The sequence below is a fragment of the Solanum dulcamara genome, chromosome 12 (assembly GCF_947179165.1).
Source record: "Solanum dulcamara chromosome 12, daSolDulc1.2, whole genome shotgun sequence".
NCBI classification, from domain to species: Eukaryota; Viridiplantae; Streptophyta; class Magnoliopsida; order Solanales; family Solanaceae; genus Solanum; species Solanum dulcamara.
In genome coordinates, this window is record NC_077248.1 from 12,657,009 (window position 1) to 12,673,110 (window position 16,102).

Below are 16,102 nucleotides of genomic sequence, written 5' to 3' on the forward strand. Positions count from 1 at the left end.
GAAGATTCATTTCATCCAAAACATAGACAACTTTACGGCAACAACATCAAAATAATACTACACCACCACCTATACCTAATGATAGACCATCACCTATACCTGAACAACACAACATATTTTAACAATTAGGCTTCAATATCTATATTCCAAACATTACCAACCCAGTAGCGATCACACCAATAATAGATATATTTCTTGCTCGATTTATTGTTTCATCAAAAGCCTTGATTTTCTTCAACAAACCCCAGATCACCTTATTTGCTTGAGGAGTGTGTCGATCTTCATACCAATAAAAAAAATCACAGTCACCCATTTTCTACAAAATCAATCAGAAAAAAAATTTAGAAGCCCACAATTAACTATATAGTTAACTTTAAGTGTCACCTAATTAAAACAAAAAATATTTAATTAAAACAGATAATAATATTTTTTCTTGAAACAACAAATATATATAAAAAAAGTGTCAGCTAATTAAAACAGAAAATACTTATTCCTCTTTTGTTGTACTTACCGGAAATAAATGGAGCTTTAAGATTCACATTGAATAAAAGTTGCAATATATGAGTAAAAATATTAACATAAAGAATTACTTTACCTTTGAAAGATTACAAGTAAAAAATCTACGACCTAGATTTAGTTGGGTCCAAGAAGTTTTTAATAGTACTTCATTACCACATTTACAATATCGACATTCATCCAAAGAGGCCATGGAAGAGTTGGAGAAACTCGACATGAAAGTGTAGGAGAAGCGTGACATGAAAGAGAGAAAAACAAAGAAGAGAGAAAACTGATTTTTCTTTTTTCAAATCAGAGAAAGAAGCTAAGAAATTAGGACAAAATTGAAGAAGAAAGAGCATAAATATATAGACAGGAGAGATATAACCGTTATAGGCCAAGTATGATGCCACATCAGATTAGAAAACAGCTTCTACGCGCCTCAGATAGGTGAAAAACACGCGAGGTGTCAGCTGTGTTAAAAGTGTCAAGATGACACATTCGACTCTTACATAAGGTGTCTAAAATGAACATCTCCTGATTTAGGTGTCTAAGTAAAAGTTGGTGCCAACTTTAAGGAGTTATCGATGAATTTAAAGTAGAAAAGACGGTGATGATATTATGACTAAAATTGCAGTAATAAACTTCATTATTAAACTAATAAAGTTATGCCCCTGCAATGAAATGCAATATTCTCGATTTCATGAACTATGTTCCTGCACCATCACTTGATCTTTCCCAAAAGTTGAACTATTTATCTAAATATGATTTTTAAATATATAATTTTTGTTTTAAGTATTTTAAAAAATCTATATTTAAATTCAAGCTGAAAATTGAATATAGTAATAATTTGTATAAAGTGAAAAGAAAAGAAATAAAGGAAATTGAAGAAGCAACACACAATACAATTTAACTAAATATTAAATTAATAAAAGAAAGAAAAAAAAAACCACATTCCACCAGAGACTCCAATTGGAATTTTGGTGTCCTCAAAAGAATATATGCTTATCTTTGAGAAAGTATTACTACCATGCATGCTAAATTGCTAACTATATTAGGTCCACTTAAACTATTAGAATCACGCCACGTGTCAATTATCAACTCAAAAAAAATAAAAAATTGAGCTCTTTGATTGGCGTGTTGCCCGATTGTAAATCGGACTTTGACCCACCCACCCCCATTAGCCACCCATTACTGACTATTTATACGGGCAGCCAAAGCCGGTGTTCTTTCGACGGAGCGAACGCTATTTCTCCTGAAAGAATTTCTCTTACAGGTAATGCCTCTACTTTCTCCTTTTTACATCTGCTTTCCTGATTTCTACTTAGGTTTGTAATTTGTTTTTCATCAATCTGTTTAGCAATTGTAATTTTTGGATGAAAATTGAACCATTATTCATTCTTTTTATCAAGACAGATCTAAATTTCTGCGTTCGTATACACAGTTTTCGTTCAAATTATGCTTATTTTTATGTGTTTGGCTCAGATCTCGAACTTTTCTGTAATTCTCGTTGTTTCGTTTTTGATCTTCTTTAGACCAGTGAAAAAGATAATTCCGTTGATTTATACGCAGAATTTCGCTGAAATTTTATAGTTTTGGTACAATGTAGTCTTCTAATAGTTGGAATTGGTGTTGAATTTATTGGATCTGTTTAAGGAGACAAATAGTGTAGGGCATTCTAAACAATGTCCGATTTTTGTTCCTCCTTCTCGTGGACCCAAAAAGGGAATGCTGAAGAAAGATCAACCTAAATTTGAAATAGGACTAGTAGCTGCTTGGATTGACTTATTTTTAAGCAGATTATAATTTGGAAACTGTTTATAAGTTAAAACGGAACTAACTTATAAGTTAAAAAAAAATAGATGCAGACAACTTTTTATTTTTGAATTATAAACTGTTTTCAACTTATAAACGACTTAAAATAAGTTCATCCAAATAAATTCAACTATTTATTGGGGCTTATTTTAAGCACAAAATGACTTTAAGTTGACCAGTCAAACACTCAAAAAAAAGCTGAAAACAGCTTATAAAACAATCCAAACGGCCTCTAGATAAGTTGTTAAATGAAGGAAAGTAATTTAATAAAAATTGGTTGTGTTGACTAAATATGCTATTGAGTGTATATTCCTAATATGCGGAAACAGTGATGTTGAGTTTCTTTATTTTCAGTTGTAAATTGTCTTTTAGGGACTAGAGAAACTATTAATGACAAGGTAGGTCAATTCTTCTGTTAAGTCCTGATTTTGTGTGTATATATAAGCTAGATGTTGCATTATCACACTGGAGACTTGAGAGAAATTTTGTACTATGATGCTGGAGATTGGGAAGTACAACTGGATAGTGCAGTATATTTCGTCTGCTGATTTTGTTTTTGCGTGATAATATTTAGAGAATTTCACTGGATAATGAAGCATATTTCATCTGCTGATTATTTTTTTGTGTGGTAATTCTAGAGAAGTAAACTGGATAGTGCATTTTAAAAAATAAGGATTGCCATATATTTCTCTAAATTTGCGTGTGTATGTGTATGAATAAATCTGTCAAGTTGTTTTTCTTCATTCTCGATGAATTCATTCAAAGTGCTTTCTTCTTTATAATTGAACAAATTTGACCTTAATGGTTGATATCATCACTCTTCCTAACGCATGGACCAACAATTTGGAATACTGGTATTTGACCATTAATTTGTTTAGAACTGATAAATTCTTCTAGAGTGCTAAATCTTACTTGTGCAAAGTACTTGTAATAATTTGAATGCCTGTATACTGCGTTGAATACTACAGTTGTATGGATCCTCTGCGGGTTTCTCTTCCAGTAATTTCTATTTTCTGAAGTATTAACAGGACTTACATTCAACTTTACTACATCTTCCTAACTTGTTCGTCACTCTCTCTGTTTTGACGTGTACGACAGATTTGACTTCAGAATCTTCATGAATACTAGAACTACTGTGGTATCTGCAGTTTCCTGTAAATCGGGAAACAAGAACGGCTTCTTCTGCTGGATTTTGTTGTGCTTGCTTTCTAAGTTCTTTAAGACTGCTACGCTGAACGTGCACTCCTTTGAAGCATTTGGAAAGGCTTGCCTACCATAATATTAATATTTGGCCATCTACATCCGTCAAAGAGCTGCTGGAAACATGGTTTCTTCTCAGCTCTTTGCTCCGACAAAAACTAACTTGCAAAAGTCCTTCCACCAGCAATTGCTCTTACCGCTGAGTGCCCCCGGTGTGGTTTCTGCAGAGCAGGTTGAGCTTGATTTCTCTGATGTATTTGGTCCTCCTCCTTGTCTGGCCTCAAATGAAACAAGCAATGGAATGTCCGAGACTGTGGTGTTTCCAGCAGATATGAGTGAGCTTGTCTATGATGATCCAGAGATTGTACACAGTAGGTCACATTCTTTGGTTGGTCCTTCTTCATATAAAAATCAAGTACTGAAAATTGGGAGGCTCACCATTCATGAAGCAGAAGATTCGCTGGAACTGGTAGAGAATGTTATCGAACAGACAATTAAAGAAGACCAGGAGCTATCCGTTAATGACTCAGCAAAAGGTGGAACTGTCTGCCTTGAAGATTTTGAAGTCATGAAAGTTGTTGGCCAGGGTGCATTTGGGAAAGTATTTCAGGTTAAAAAGAAGGGTACATCAGATATTTATGCAATGAAGGTGATGAGGAAGGATAAGATTATGGAGAAGAACCATGCTGAATATATGAAAGCAGAAAGAGATATCTTGACAAAGATAGATCACCCATTTGTTGTCCAGCTTAGGTACTCATTCCAGGTGATTTCCTAGACCTCTCATTCAATAGGTCCTTAATCATTGCACAACCACACAAGGATAGTACTGTATTGCAATCTTTACAACTGTTGATTACAATTCAATCTTTTCGACTTTGGAGCTCTTTCTGATAATCAGACACTTTTTTCATGGTTTTAACTTGCAGACAAAGTATAGGCTTTACCTTGTGCTCGACTTCATTAATGGTGGTCATCTCTTCTTTCAGCTCTATAAACAAGGCCTTTTCAGGTAGATTCTCCCTTCTTGCTATCTGTTACTTTGTGAAAGCTGAAACTATGAAGTTACTAATTCCTGCTTTGCTTCTCAGAGAGGACCTGGGACGAATTTATGTAGCTGAAATTGTATCAGCAGTGTCTCATCTTCATGCAAATGGAATAATGCACAGGGATCTCAAACCAGAAAACATTCTTGTGGATGTGGATGGCCATGTATATTCACCTCTCCCCTCATTCTGTTTGTGTGTGTGTGCGCGCGAGTATCTTCACACATCTAATTTTTTCTTCTTTGCATGTAAAGGCTATGCATTTAATTTCCTCTATCCCCTTACTTGTTGTAGGCCATGTTGACTGATTTTGGACTTGCCAAGGAATTCAAGGAAGACACAAGATCGAACTCCATGTGTGGAACAGTAGAGTACATGTCACCAGAGATTGTTCTTGGGAAGGGCCATGATAAGGCTGCAGATTGGTGGAGTGTAGGAATTTTGTTGTTTGAGATGCTCACGGGGAAGGTCAGTATCTATATTCATGTATCTGCACATACAGCTGGAGAACAAATTCCTTTTGTCATAAGTCTTAGCGATTTAGCCATTGCCTAATCATTTTCTTATGAGAAAAATCCTGCACCGACAATGTTCTTAGACTTGCTTTAAGAGCCACATGCTGTTCCAACAAGGTTTTTCTCTGGTTTGACTTATTCCAACAATCTCATCAAACAACATTCACATATGATGAAATAAAGGGTGTCCTATGGTGATTTCATCTGAACATGTAGCCTCTTTAATTTGGAGGCCAATTTACTAAATAATTTATGATATATCACTTCTATCAATTGTGGGGCACGGAAGGAATCTATCATTAGCAGAAACAGTTGGGACTCGTTTACAGATATTAAGATCTTTTGGACCTGAGGAAACTCTTCAGTTGTGTGTATATATTTTCCTGGAAAGAGAATGCCACATCCTTCAAAAATATTCAACTGTATATTCCCTGCTAATGCTTTGTTTTTCTGTATTTGCAGCCTCCTTTCACTGGAAATAGGCAAAAGATTCAGCAGAAGATAGTTAAGGACAAACTCAAGATGCCAGCCTTTTTGTCCAGTGAAGCACATTCCCTTCTTAAAGGGGTAATTTTCCTCATCTCCTCTTATTCTCTCTGCAAGTCTTGTTGAATTGTAGTTCACTTGTACAGTTGCAGTAAAAACCAGATGAGATTATCCTTTTTGTCCTCACACCCTTGTTTTAACTGAAGATGGTACTCCCTCTATCCCATTTTATGACACAATTTTCTGATTAAAAAAAAAACACATTTCTATATTTGAAAGCAATTTACCTTAAACTTCTCATTTTTCCCTTAATGAAAAGTTTTTATAGCCACACCAATGCTATGACACATTTAATACCACTACTTTTAAAAGTCTTATACCCACACAAATGTTATGATAGGTTTAAAACCACAAGTTTCAAAAGTCCTAATTTCTTTCTCAAACTCCACATCGAGTCTAACTACACAACTTAATCAGGACAGTGTGAGTATCTTAACTTGTTTACGGTTCTATAATAGTGTCATGCCTGCATGGGTAGAGAGCTATGCTTCTATTGATGTGTTCTCAGATAATTTTTTTGTTCTTTACCATAAGATTAATCAATATTCCCAATTCTCTAGCTGCTGCAAAAGGACCCAACTAAAAGGCTTGGCAGTGGGATGAAGGGAAGTGATGAAATCAAGGACCATAAATGGTTCAGGCCAATCAATTGGAAGAAGTTGGAAGCAAGAGAGATGCGGCCAAGTTTCCGTCCTGAAATTGCTGGAACACACTGCATTGCAAATTTTGACAAGTGCTGGACAGATATGTCATTGGTTGATTCTCCAATTTCGAGTCCAAAGGATAATTCGGACCCTTTTCAGGGTTATACTTTCGTGAGGCCTGCTGCTTCCTTTCTTCTGAGAAGCAGTCCCTTGTGCTAGGATGGTTTTGATGAGATAGCACTTTATGTTGTTTCATTTTCTTCTCTAGGATGTAGTAGCTACCTTAGTTCATTAGTTGGGTGAAAGAGAAACCCATCCTTATATTATTTCAGTTGTTTCATTTTCTGTTACTAATTCAGAGACTCCGTATCCTTAGACCTTTCATCTGGTGCATGACATTATAAGGGTTTGGTAAGGTTGTTTGTACTTTAAAATAAGATTCTTGGCTGAATGTTGCACTTTGAAAAAAACGAGAAAAAAAATGTTTTTCTTTCCCCTTGATAATATGTATTTGGTTTATCATAGATGGCCTCTTTACCTTGATAAGGTAGGGGTAAAGTTGCGCACACCCTCTTCGAACTCCACTTGGATTATACTATTATGTTGTTGTAAAATGTATTTGGGTTTTGGGAAAGGAAAAGACTAGATAATAAAAAAGAATAACTTCTTGACAATGAACTTTAAACTAATTTCTTCTTTTTCTTTATTTTTCACAAATGCTTAATTTTGGGTGGTTCATATCTCGTAAGTTAAAAATAGTTTAATCCTTACCTGTAATGTTGTCTTTCATTCATTTACTTTTTATTACTGTTCTTCTTGTTGTCTCATATTTACTTCGAAATGTTTCATAAGGAAGTACGAAAGGGAAAGGAAAAGACTAGATAATAAAAAAGAATAACTTCTTGACAATGAACTTTAAACTAATTTCTTCTTTTTCTTTATTTTTCACAAATGCTTAATTTTGGGTGGTTCATATCTCGTAAGTTAAAAATAGTTTAATCCTTACCTGTAATGTTGTCTTTCATTCATTTACTTTTTATTACTGTTCTTCTTGTTGTCTCATATTTACTTCGAAATGTTTCATAAGGAAGTACGAAATTCTAGCTTCAGTTTTTTTGACTTCTCATTTTCTTATACAATGACGAAAATCAACAACAAAGGCAGGTTGTATTAACTTCATGAACATACTTTACATATAGATACTATTTTTTCTTTATTGGAGTTGTGCATACACTTTGGCTTATCGTTATTTCTTACAAGACGAACTGAATTTATATTCCACATTAGATACATTAGTCTTTTACGGCTCATGCAAACATTCGCATACCTTAGCTTCTTCAACATGTTTAAAGCTCTTCATGAAATTGGAAGTCGTCAAGGACATGTTTCTTCTTGCAACCCCAGTGGCATTTCCAAGAGCAGAGGGAATTGTAGGTATTTAGCCTCTTAGAATGAAGAGATACGATGTTTGAGGTTGAAAGTGCCTTTGAAAGTACTATTGCATAACCATCATCCATGTAATCTGTTCCTTCTGGAAAGACTTGCCACAAAAGACTTCCACCTCCAGCCCCTCCTTTCTTAGTAGAATTCAAGAGTGTCTTGTAAACTGTACTGATTAATGTGTCCCTGAAAGTTGAATTGTAGCCAGGATCTTTTGCAGAAACACCAAACTCTGAGAATACGACTGGCATGTTGAGATAGTTCTCCGCATCATCAATGTGTGCTTGCATCCATGACTTGGTGAATTCAATATGAGCATCAGAAATCGATTGTGAAATCCTGAGGCATATGCTGAATGTTAGTGGTATTGCAATATGAATGATGCTGAAATAGTTCAGTGTGCTTACCAAGAGTCAGGATATATGTGAGCTGAAGCAAAATCAACGCCAAGAACCTGATGATTTCTAATGAAGTCAGTTCCAACTTGTTGAGCATAGGAGTTTGGGTTGACCTGAACTTTATTAGGAGTCGAGGGACCATAGAAACCTTCCAGTCCGATCTGCAACAAATGCTTCGGATCTATGCTCTTCACATAAACTGCCATTTCTTGTATCCAAGCCTATAAAATGTCAAACAGAACGATATTTAAGTGGCAAGTACAAACCTACTTATTTGCTTTGACAATAAACGTTCCGCTGAGTTTGAGCGAGTAGTAAGTGTGACAAACCTGCAGTTTATCCCCAGAAGGATCTGATTCACACCGCGGCTCATTCATCAGTTCCCAACTGAAAATAGTAGGGTCATCCTTATATGTCATGTTAGTAAAGGTATTAACTCTATTGAGCACAGCCTGCAGAAAATAAATTCATTCTTGACAGTTAATACAATGCTGCATAGTGGAGTTCACTACCATGTACTCCCTCCATTTCAATTTGCTTGTCTTACTTTCCTTTTTAGTCCTTTTGAAAAACAATGTCTCTTCCCCTTTTTGGCAACTTGTTAATTTCAGTTTTCCACGGGGGCATGTTTAAAACCACAAAATTAAATAACATTTTGGTACATTCTACATATTTTTTAGTTTAAGACCACAAGATTCAAAAGTCTCATTCCCTTTCTTAAACTCCATGCCAAGTCAAAACCAGACAAACAAATTAAAACGGAAGGAGTACTGCAGAAGAAAATATTTATAATGTGGTGTTGTGATTATTATGGAAACAATGCACCTTCACATGAGCCTTGTAGTAGCTTTTGAGTGTGGGGTGAGAGAAGAAGTCATCATCAGAAGTCAAATTCAGGCCAGCAGCTTTACCCCATTTTACATACTGGGATTTTCCACCATATGCTTCCCAGTTGTTGACTAGTGACAGTATCAGCCTAATCTTGAGTTTTTTGGCTTCACTCACCACAAAATCCAGAGCCTGAATAACAAAGAACATCGATACTTGTTAGCTTCTCTGTTTTATCAGAAAATAATAAAAATAAAAAGAGGCAGTCCAGTGCATCGTGCACGGGGTCCAGGGAAGGGCCAGACTACAAGGGTCTATTGTATGCAGCCTTATCCTGCATTTCTGCAAGAAGCTATTTTCACAGCCGGAACCTCTGACCAGGTGGTCACATGACAACAACTTTACCAGTTACACCAAGGCTTCCCTTTCTGTTTAATCTGAAAATGTTCTTCCAATTTATCTTTTCTTTCTTTAGCAATATTCTAATTTATCTCTGCAGCCTGATCTAATTTTCTGATTGCAATGTTAGCATATGTATACAACAACAACGATCACTACGTCTCAATCCAAGCAAGTTGGGATCGTATATTTGAATCCCCACTGACCATGTTGCTTCAGTCCTTTTAAGGTTAGCATATGTGTATACAGGGAAATATGGGCTACAAGATAAGCAAGTGCACCTTGAAAACGTCTTCGTCATAAACAGCAGGAGTTTTCTGAAGAGCACGCCATTGTCCATCGTTGAAAGCCCAGGTCCGGCATACTGATAGACCGACAGCAGATGCCTGCTGGAACACCTCAGTAACTTTTCCCCTTGTGGACTGATCAGCAGCAAACACCATCAACCAGTAAGTGTTGAATCCATTCACATAGAACGGCTGTCCATTCACCACAAATTGGTTCCCGCTCTTCTGTACCATCGTCCACGCATCTCCATCTTCCATCCCTCCCCTGTCACATTATATCCATCAAAAAATGCAAAATCAAAATTAGAGAACCAAACAATTCTATGCAAATAACAAGAAAATGAGAAATGCTAACTGATTCCCAGCTTCATCGACCGGAGCACAATTTGCATACTTTATGAACACTACAAGTACAAAACTAGCAACCAGAAAAAGGAACTTAGAACTAAAACTCCGCTCCTGGCTGACCATGTTGGCAAGTGAATGGACAAGTTGAGTTTATCTTGAACAACATAGTATATATATATAGAGAGAGAGAGAGATGTACAACAGCCAGCAGGATGCTTCCGAGGTTGTTCTTTATAAGCAACAAGCTTATGATAATAGACAGAAGTGTTCTTGAGGGAATGAACAAAGCTACCTTGAAAGCAAAGATCCATGGTCCCTTCAACTAGTCACATTATATTCATATTTCCATTCTTTTCTCAAAACATTAAAAATGATTATGGATATTGATCAAATTAATAACTTTGACATTAAGTAGTAAACCAAAATATAAAGTTTGTGATGGTTGGCTTTCAAATTTGGCTCAAATGTCTTTATCAATAGAATACTTTGTGAAAAAATAAAACCCAGACCCCTCAGTAGTCAGCAATGTTAACATCCTAACTGTCAGATGGGAAGTGGTCCTTGGCTTCAAAGCATTGGAAATGGAGCATCATTACTATAAATCTAAAAAACAGAAAAAATGTGCATACTTACTGAAATTCACTGTACTATACAAGTTCTTTATAGATTATGGATCAAGAGGACAAAAAAAATTCTCTCATATAATAAAGACAGAAAGGCTAGGCCTTGTTAAAACATGAAGCATTAAAAACTATTCATTCCTCTGTTTCAATTTATGTGTCTATCGTATCTTTTTAGTTGGTTTCAAAAAGATTGTCATTAATTTATATTTAATCACTAGGAATTGCTGTTATGTCCTCCGGGGGATTGGACTCCACCAAAAGGTTTCTTTGTTTCGCCCACCCATTTCATTTCCATTTAGGAGGAAATGGGATTCGAATCCATGATACAATCTTCTTGTATGTCGATTTAAGTAACCCTTTAATTTCAACCTCCCACTTATCATACTTAAGACCACAAGATTGAACATACATTTTTTGAAATATTATAACATCTTTAGTTTAAGATCACAAAATTCATAACTCTTTTTTATGTTCTAAACTCCGTGTACAATCAAACTAAGACATATAAAATAAAACGGAGAAGTATATTACTTGATCCAAATGATCACTGTCAAACACAAGATTCAAAAGTGAAAACTTCACATACCTTTTTTATGGCATCTTGTTTCCTTTATCTGCACTCTTTCATTTGCCACTTACAGTAAGAAGTTTTAAAGTGATAAAAGTAAAAATCACTAAAGTGGAAATCTAACAGAAAACCCTCATTATATCATAGGAGTTGAAATCATCAAACACAAACAATGAACAACTTGTATTCTCATTATGATACTAGAAACTTAGGAATGCCCATTGCTCCTAATAAGTGATCATAGAATGCAAACAAGAATTCACATTTTGAAGTTTATGAGTTTCTATAACGATTATAAATTATAAATATAGAATGGTAATTGAGCTCACTATTAAATATTTATAGATATTTAGCGAATATATTTATATATATACATAATTTAAGTTAGTGTTTGACAATAGATTTTGAAAGTAATTTAAAAAAATATTTTTTTAAATATTTGTTTGGCCCTAATCTTCAAATATTTTCAAGTTACCAAAAATGGGATAGATTTTTGGGACTTCCACTCACATAATTTTATTTTTTTCTCCAAGTAATTCGCATGTCTAGACACAAATTCAAATTTCAAAAATCATAACTACAAAAATTTCCAATTTCAATCAAGATTCAACTTCATAAATAAATAAAAAAAAGCTAAAACAAAAGTTATTGAGTTCCATCTATTTGCTAGAACATAAAGAAAAAAAGTTGGCATAAAAAGAAGAGTTTAAACTTTTGTAATCTCAAACAAGTCAAGGATAACTCCAAGATAAGTAAACATCAAAAAGTAAGATTAGTAACCTGAAAATGAATAATAATTTTTTTAGGCAATATAAATGAGTAATAAATCCTAAAAAGAAATCAATTGAAAGGGGTGGAATATATACCTCAAAATTTTACAAAAAATTGCATGTAATAGTTTCTTGCAGAGAAGCAAAATCCCATCCCACCACCAACAATTTGTTGTTACAAGTTTTGAAGGTCCATTCCTATCCCCACTCATACTGTTGTTTAATTCTCTTAAAAGTATAGTAAATATCTCAAAAATATTTAGTGTATGAAACACAGTTGAATAACAAGAAATGGAAAACCATACTAGAAACAAATTTTACCGACATACTTCTACTTCCTTATTTAAATTCTATTTCTCTTCTTCCAAAAAGAAACCAACTCACTCTTATTTTGTCTTTTGTTGGAGCAACTTGAGTTGCAAAAATCGAATCTAAAAAAAGTGTTACTCATTTATTGTTATTGGGTTATTGTGTTAACAGCTATTTAATGATTTTATAAAAATTAATTATTGAGTTATCAGTTTGGTATTAGTTTTATAATATTGGGTTATTGGGTAAATCAATAACCCATTAAGACTGCTAGTTTACTAATTTAATTTTTTAGTTTTTTACTCACAGACAAATATCAAATAACAACAACAACAATCCAGTAAAATCCCACATCGTGGGGTCTGAGGAGGATAAAGTGTACGCAGACCTGACTCCTACCAAACAAAAAATATTAATATAAATATATAATCAATTAATCACTATATCATACTATTTAGTATTTAATTACCCTTTAGGCTTTGCCGCTTTAGGTTCAGCGGCAAAGGTTTGCAAGTTGCTATGACAGCGGCTCCAGAAATCATACATTTGTTTTAAAAGTATTTTCTTATTGGTTAAATCGAAAATCGAACCGTTAAGGACCAAAAATTGATAAACCGAAAATCGATAACAAATATCTTATTGGTTTGGTTATCGGTTTAACGTATTTAGAAATTGAAAACCGATAAATCGAACCGATAATACTAAAAACTGAACCGATCGATACACACCCCTAATTACTACGTGTCCGTTTGGTCCCAAATATTCTTGAAAAAAAATTAGAGGAAAATTTGAAAAAAATTTGAGCATGACAAATATATTTGGCAATATTCCAAATTTTTAAATACTAAGAAAAATTAGTATTTGAGCCAAGTTCTAGTATTTTGAAAGTTTTAAATATTTAAAAATTACTCCAACCTTTTATATTTTATAAAAAACATTCATCATTTATTTATTCCAACTGCTATTTATCTACCTCCTCTGAAAAAGTTTGAGTTATAATTTGAGTGATAAAATTGAAAAAAATAATAATTTATTTTTAATGGATTATAATTCCAACTGAATCATTGACAAGTTTGAGTATGCGATTAATGTATTGTTCTTGCCATATTGTTATTTTGTTGTTGTTGATTGTTATCAATTATGTTATAAAGTTATTTTTTAACGGAAAATGTTCACTATAGAATGATAATAGAAACTTATGGGTATTTTAAATAATTTTTAGAACTTACGAATATAAATAATATTTTTTGAAATAGTCAAATATTCTTGAAAAATTTGTAGTCAAACAAATGGTGAAACTTTACCCAAAAATAATTTACCAAGAATATTTGGAAATTTGAAGGCAAACGCAAGATAAGATTCTTCCACGAAACTAATTATATATTTATTACTTGGATGGATTTTATTAAGTCGATCGCACAATGATTTGCCTCGTAAAATTATACTATCTATTTTAATTTATTTATTTGATCATGACTTAATACTAGTTTTAGAAAGTAAAAAATATTTTTGAATTTTATGGTATTAAATTAAAGATATATTAAATATATTGAAATGACTTTTAATTCGTGGTTTTAAATATATCATGTTCTATAACCTTCAACTAATGATAATCGAATACAAGATTAATCTTTGAAAAGTATATAAATTGAATAATTTTTTTTAAATGGACTAAAAAGAAAAATAACCCAAACAAATTAAAATAAAAGAAAGTACTTTCTTTTAACGAGTTTAAAATGAATCCATCCTTTGAGCTGATCGAATTAAACTTTAGTACTATATCAAATTATTGGTTGTCATTCATATTTATTTTTTTATTAATAAAGTCATTTAATTTAGATTATTTTATTGATAAAGTTATTATAATTTAACTAAAAGGATAATTACATAAATCTTCTTTCAAATTTGATTTTGTAACACACACTTTTTATATGGTTTATGATAGTACGTTTAGGTGTGTCAATAACTTTTTTAAAAAAATTATTTTAACTGATGAATACTATTCAAATTTTTTAAAAATTCAGATTAGCTGTGCAAAAACAAAGATCAGAGCTAAATAGCTTTGAATGAACAAGGAAGATTCAAGTGAAGCTTTAGGTGTGATAAATGCACAAAACTACTCAAATTTCTGAGAAATTGAACTAAATTTTGACATGATATAGATCAAAATTTGATTATGAAAGAATGTAGTAATTCATGAGATTAAATTACAAAAAAAATTAACTAATCTCTTCATGAAAAAATTGAAGTAGTTATAAGGAGAAGGTTCTCATTTTTCTTTTGTTCGAAAAAAGTAGATGAGTGATATTAATTGGATCCTTTTATCTTTTTACCTTTTCATCAATACTTGTGTACAAACAAAATAACAAAATTTTAATTTGTCATTCAACTCACTCGATAATTACCAAAAAATACTTTAAATATATTTAAAGGTTATAGAATTCTAGTAAAATATAAGTGTGTTACTGCAATTCAACAATAATATAAACGTTATTTTAGTCGTAATTCCTAACTCTTAATTTCTTTTAACTTTTATCTTTAAATTATCTTTATTTAGTTAGAGTTTATATTATAATTAAAATAATTAATAATATAAATAAAAAAATTAAAAAATAATTAAATAACACATGTAGTACTACTTGACATAACATACAATGAGTGGGCTGATTTAGCACTAGAAAGTTATACTTGGGAGTATCGTAAACTCAATCTAATTAAAATAACTAATAATTAAAGTGTGAAACCCTAAAAAAAATCATTATTTTGAGGTTTTCGCGATTAAAATCACAATAACGAGAAGAAGTCAACAATAACATACTAGTGAAATTTCACTAAGTGAGATGTCAAAAATGTAGGATATATGCAGATCGAATTATTATTTTATGAAGTTAGAGATGTTGTTTTCGAATGACTCTCGACCCAAGTGTAGTAAGTCAAAGTACCGGAAAAAAAAATAGTGAAAAAAATATAATAAGTACAAAAAAATAATGCAAAAATTACCGGAAGGGATCAAAAACAACATAATTATGCCGTTGAAATACAATAAACAACATTTTAGAATAGATTATTATTAATAATAATAAATATATAAAATAAAAACTACAAATAATACAATAAGGGGTCGTTTGGTAGAGTATATTAGAAAAATAATGGATACATTAACTTTCTATATTAATAGTACCTTGTTTGATACACTTTTCAACTTATGAATAACTAACACACTTTATTGTCTATTAAAGTGTGTATTATTAATTTTACACAAAAATTCATAGTATTAATAATGCAAGGGGTTTTAATGCATGCATTATCATGGTCAAGGACCCACTGCTCCTCAAAATTTTCTATTTTATATCTTTTCCACCATAATTGTAAAGGATATCTTTGTAAATAATTTTTTTTTTGCAATACATGCTATTTTTAATACACCAAACTAAATAATGCATGAGAAATAATCTACGCATATTTAATGCAAGCAATACTAATACAAATATTATTTTAAAAAAACTACACAAATTAGATCCATTAGGTAAAGTATTTACCCAAATTGGATCTAACCCAATCGGTCCAAACTATTTATCTGTCCGCCCCTTGTTTTATTCACTAAACTCACTGCCACATCAGATGCCATGTCAGCTTTCGAAAAAAAAAATTCCATGTCATCAATTGCTTCTTCTTCTTCAATGAACATCACCATGGAACCACTAGTATTGCCACCATATCACTATAAATTCATATATTTCACCATCAAAAATTAAAACCACCTATAATCAAACCCATAAAATTGTAAATAACGACCATAAAATTCAACACTAATAACCAAACTCATCACTAAAATCATATAATCACCATCAAAAGGTACAACCCCACTAGG

The 16,102-nt window shown here is 32.5% G+C and overlaps 2 protein-coding genes across 5 annotated transcripts; one reads left to right on the forward strand and one right to left on the reverse strand.

The window, feature by feature from the left end:
• The first annotated feature begins 1,663 nt into the window (after window positions 1-1,663).
• Window positions 1,664-6,587, forward strand: LOC129876597 (serine/threonine-protein kinase AtPK2/AtPK19-like). The gene is made up of 7 exons (XM_055952073.1): window positions 1,664-1,771; window positions 3,409-4,276; window positions 4,440-4,522; window positions 4,602-4,722; window positions 4,851-5,024; window positions 5,534-5,638; window positions 6,178-6,587. Exons 2-7 carry the CDS (start codon window positions 3,635-3,637, stop codon window positions 6,478-6,480), a joined length of 1,428 nt encoding a protein of 475 aa, XP_055808048.1. The 5' UTR covers window positions 1,664-1,771; window positions 3,409-3,634; the 3' UTR covers window positions 6,481-6,587.
• Window positions 6,588-7,406: 819 nt separating this feature from the next.
• LOC129877786 (mannan endo-1,4-beta-mannosidase 6) lies at window positions 7,407-12,205 on the reverse strand. Of its 4 annotated transcripts, none has more exons than XM_055953319.1 (6): window positions 12,019-12,205; window positions 9,608-9,878; window positions 8,925-9,119; window positions 8,429-8,551; window positions 8,109-8,320; window positions 7,407-8,040 (listed from the first exon to the last, which is right to left on the reverse strand). In XM_055953319.1, the coding sequence occupies exons 1-6, from the start codon at window positions 12,132-12,134 to the stop codon at window positions 7,608-7,610; spliced, it is 1,350 nt and encodes a 449-aa protein (XP_055809294.1). In that variant the 5' UTR covers window positions 12,135-12,205; the 3' UTR covers window positions 7,407-7,607. The 4 variants fall into 4 exon arrangements, with proteins under 4 accessions (XP_055809294.1, XP_055809296.1, XP_055809295.1 ...); XM_055953321.1 differs by lacking the exon at window positions 12,019-12,205 and adding an exon at window positions 11,171-11,266; XM_055953320.1 differs by lacking the exon at window positions 12,019-12,205 and adding an exon at window positions 10,161-10,643.
• Between the last annotated feature and the right edge of the window lie 3,897 nt (window positions 12,206-16,102).

Excerpts from the sequence above, each read along its gene's own strand:
- LOC129876597 (XM_055952073.1), top strand. The coding sequence starts at position 3,635 with ATGGTTTCTTCTCAGCTCTTTGCTCCGACAAAAACTAACTTGCAAAAG. Across the intron at positions 4,277-4,439 it reads AGCTTAGGTACTCATTCCAG|ACAAAGTATAGGCTTTACCT; the intron begins GTGATTTCCTAG and ends TTTAACTTGCAG. Across the intron at positions 5,639-6,177 it reads CACATTCCCTTCTTAAAGGG|CTGCTGCAAAAGGACCCAAC; the intron begins GTAATTTTCCTC and ends CCAATTCTCTAG.
- LOC129877786 (XM_055953319.1), bottom strand. The coding sequence starts at position 12,134 with ATGAGTGGGGATAGGAATGGACCTTCAAAACTTGTAACAACAAATTGT. Across the intron at positions 9,120-9,607 it reads ATGACGAAGACGTTTTCAAG|GCTCTGGATTTTGTGGTGAG; the intron begins GTGCACTTGCTT and ends TTTGTTATTCAG. Across the intron at positions 8,321-8,428 it reads CTTCTGGGGATAAACTGCAG|GCTTGGATACAAGAAATGGC; the intron begins GTTTGTCACACT and ends GACATTTTATAG.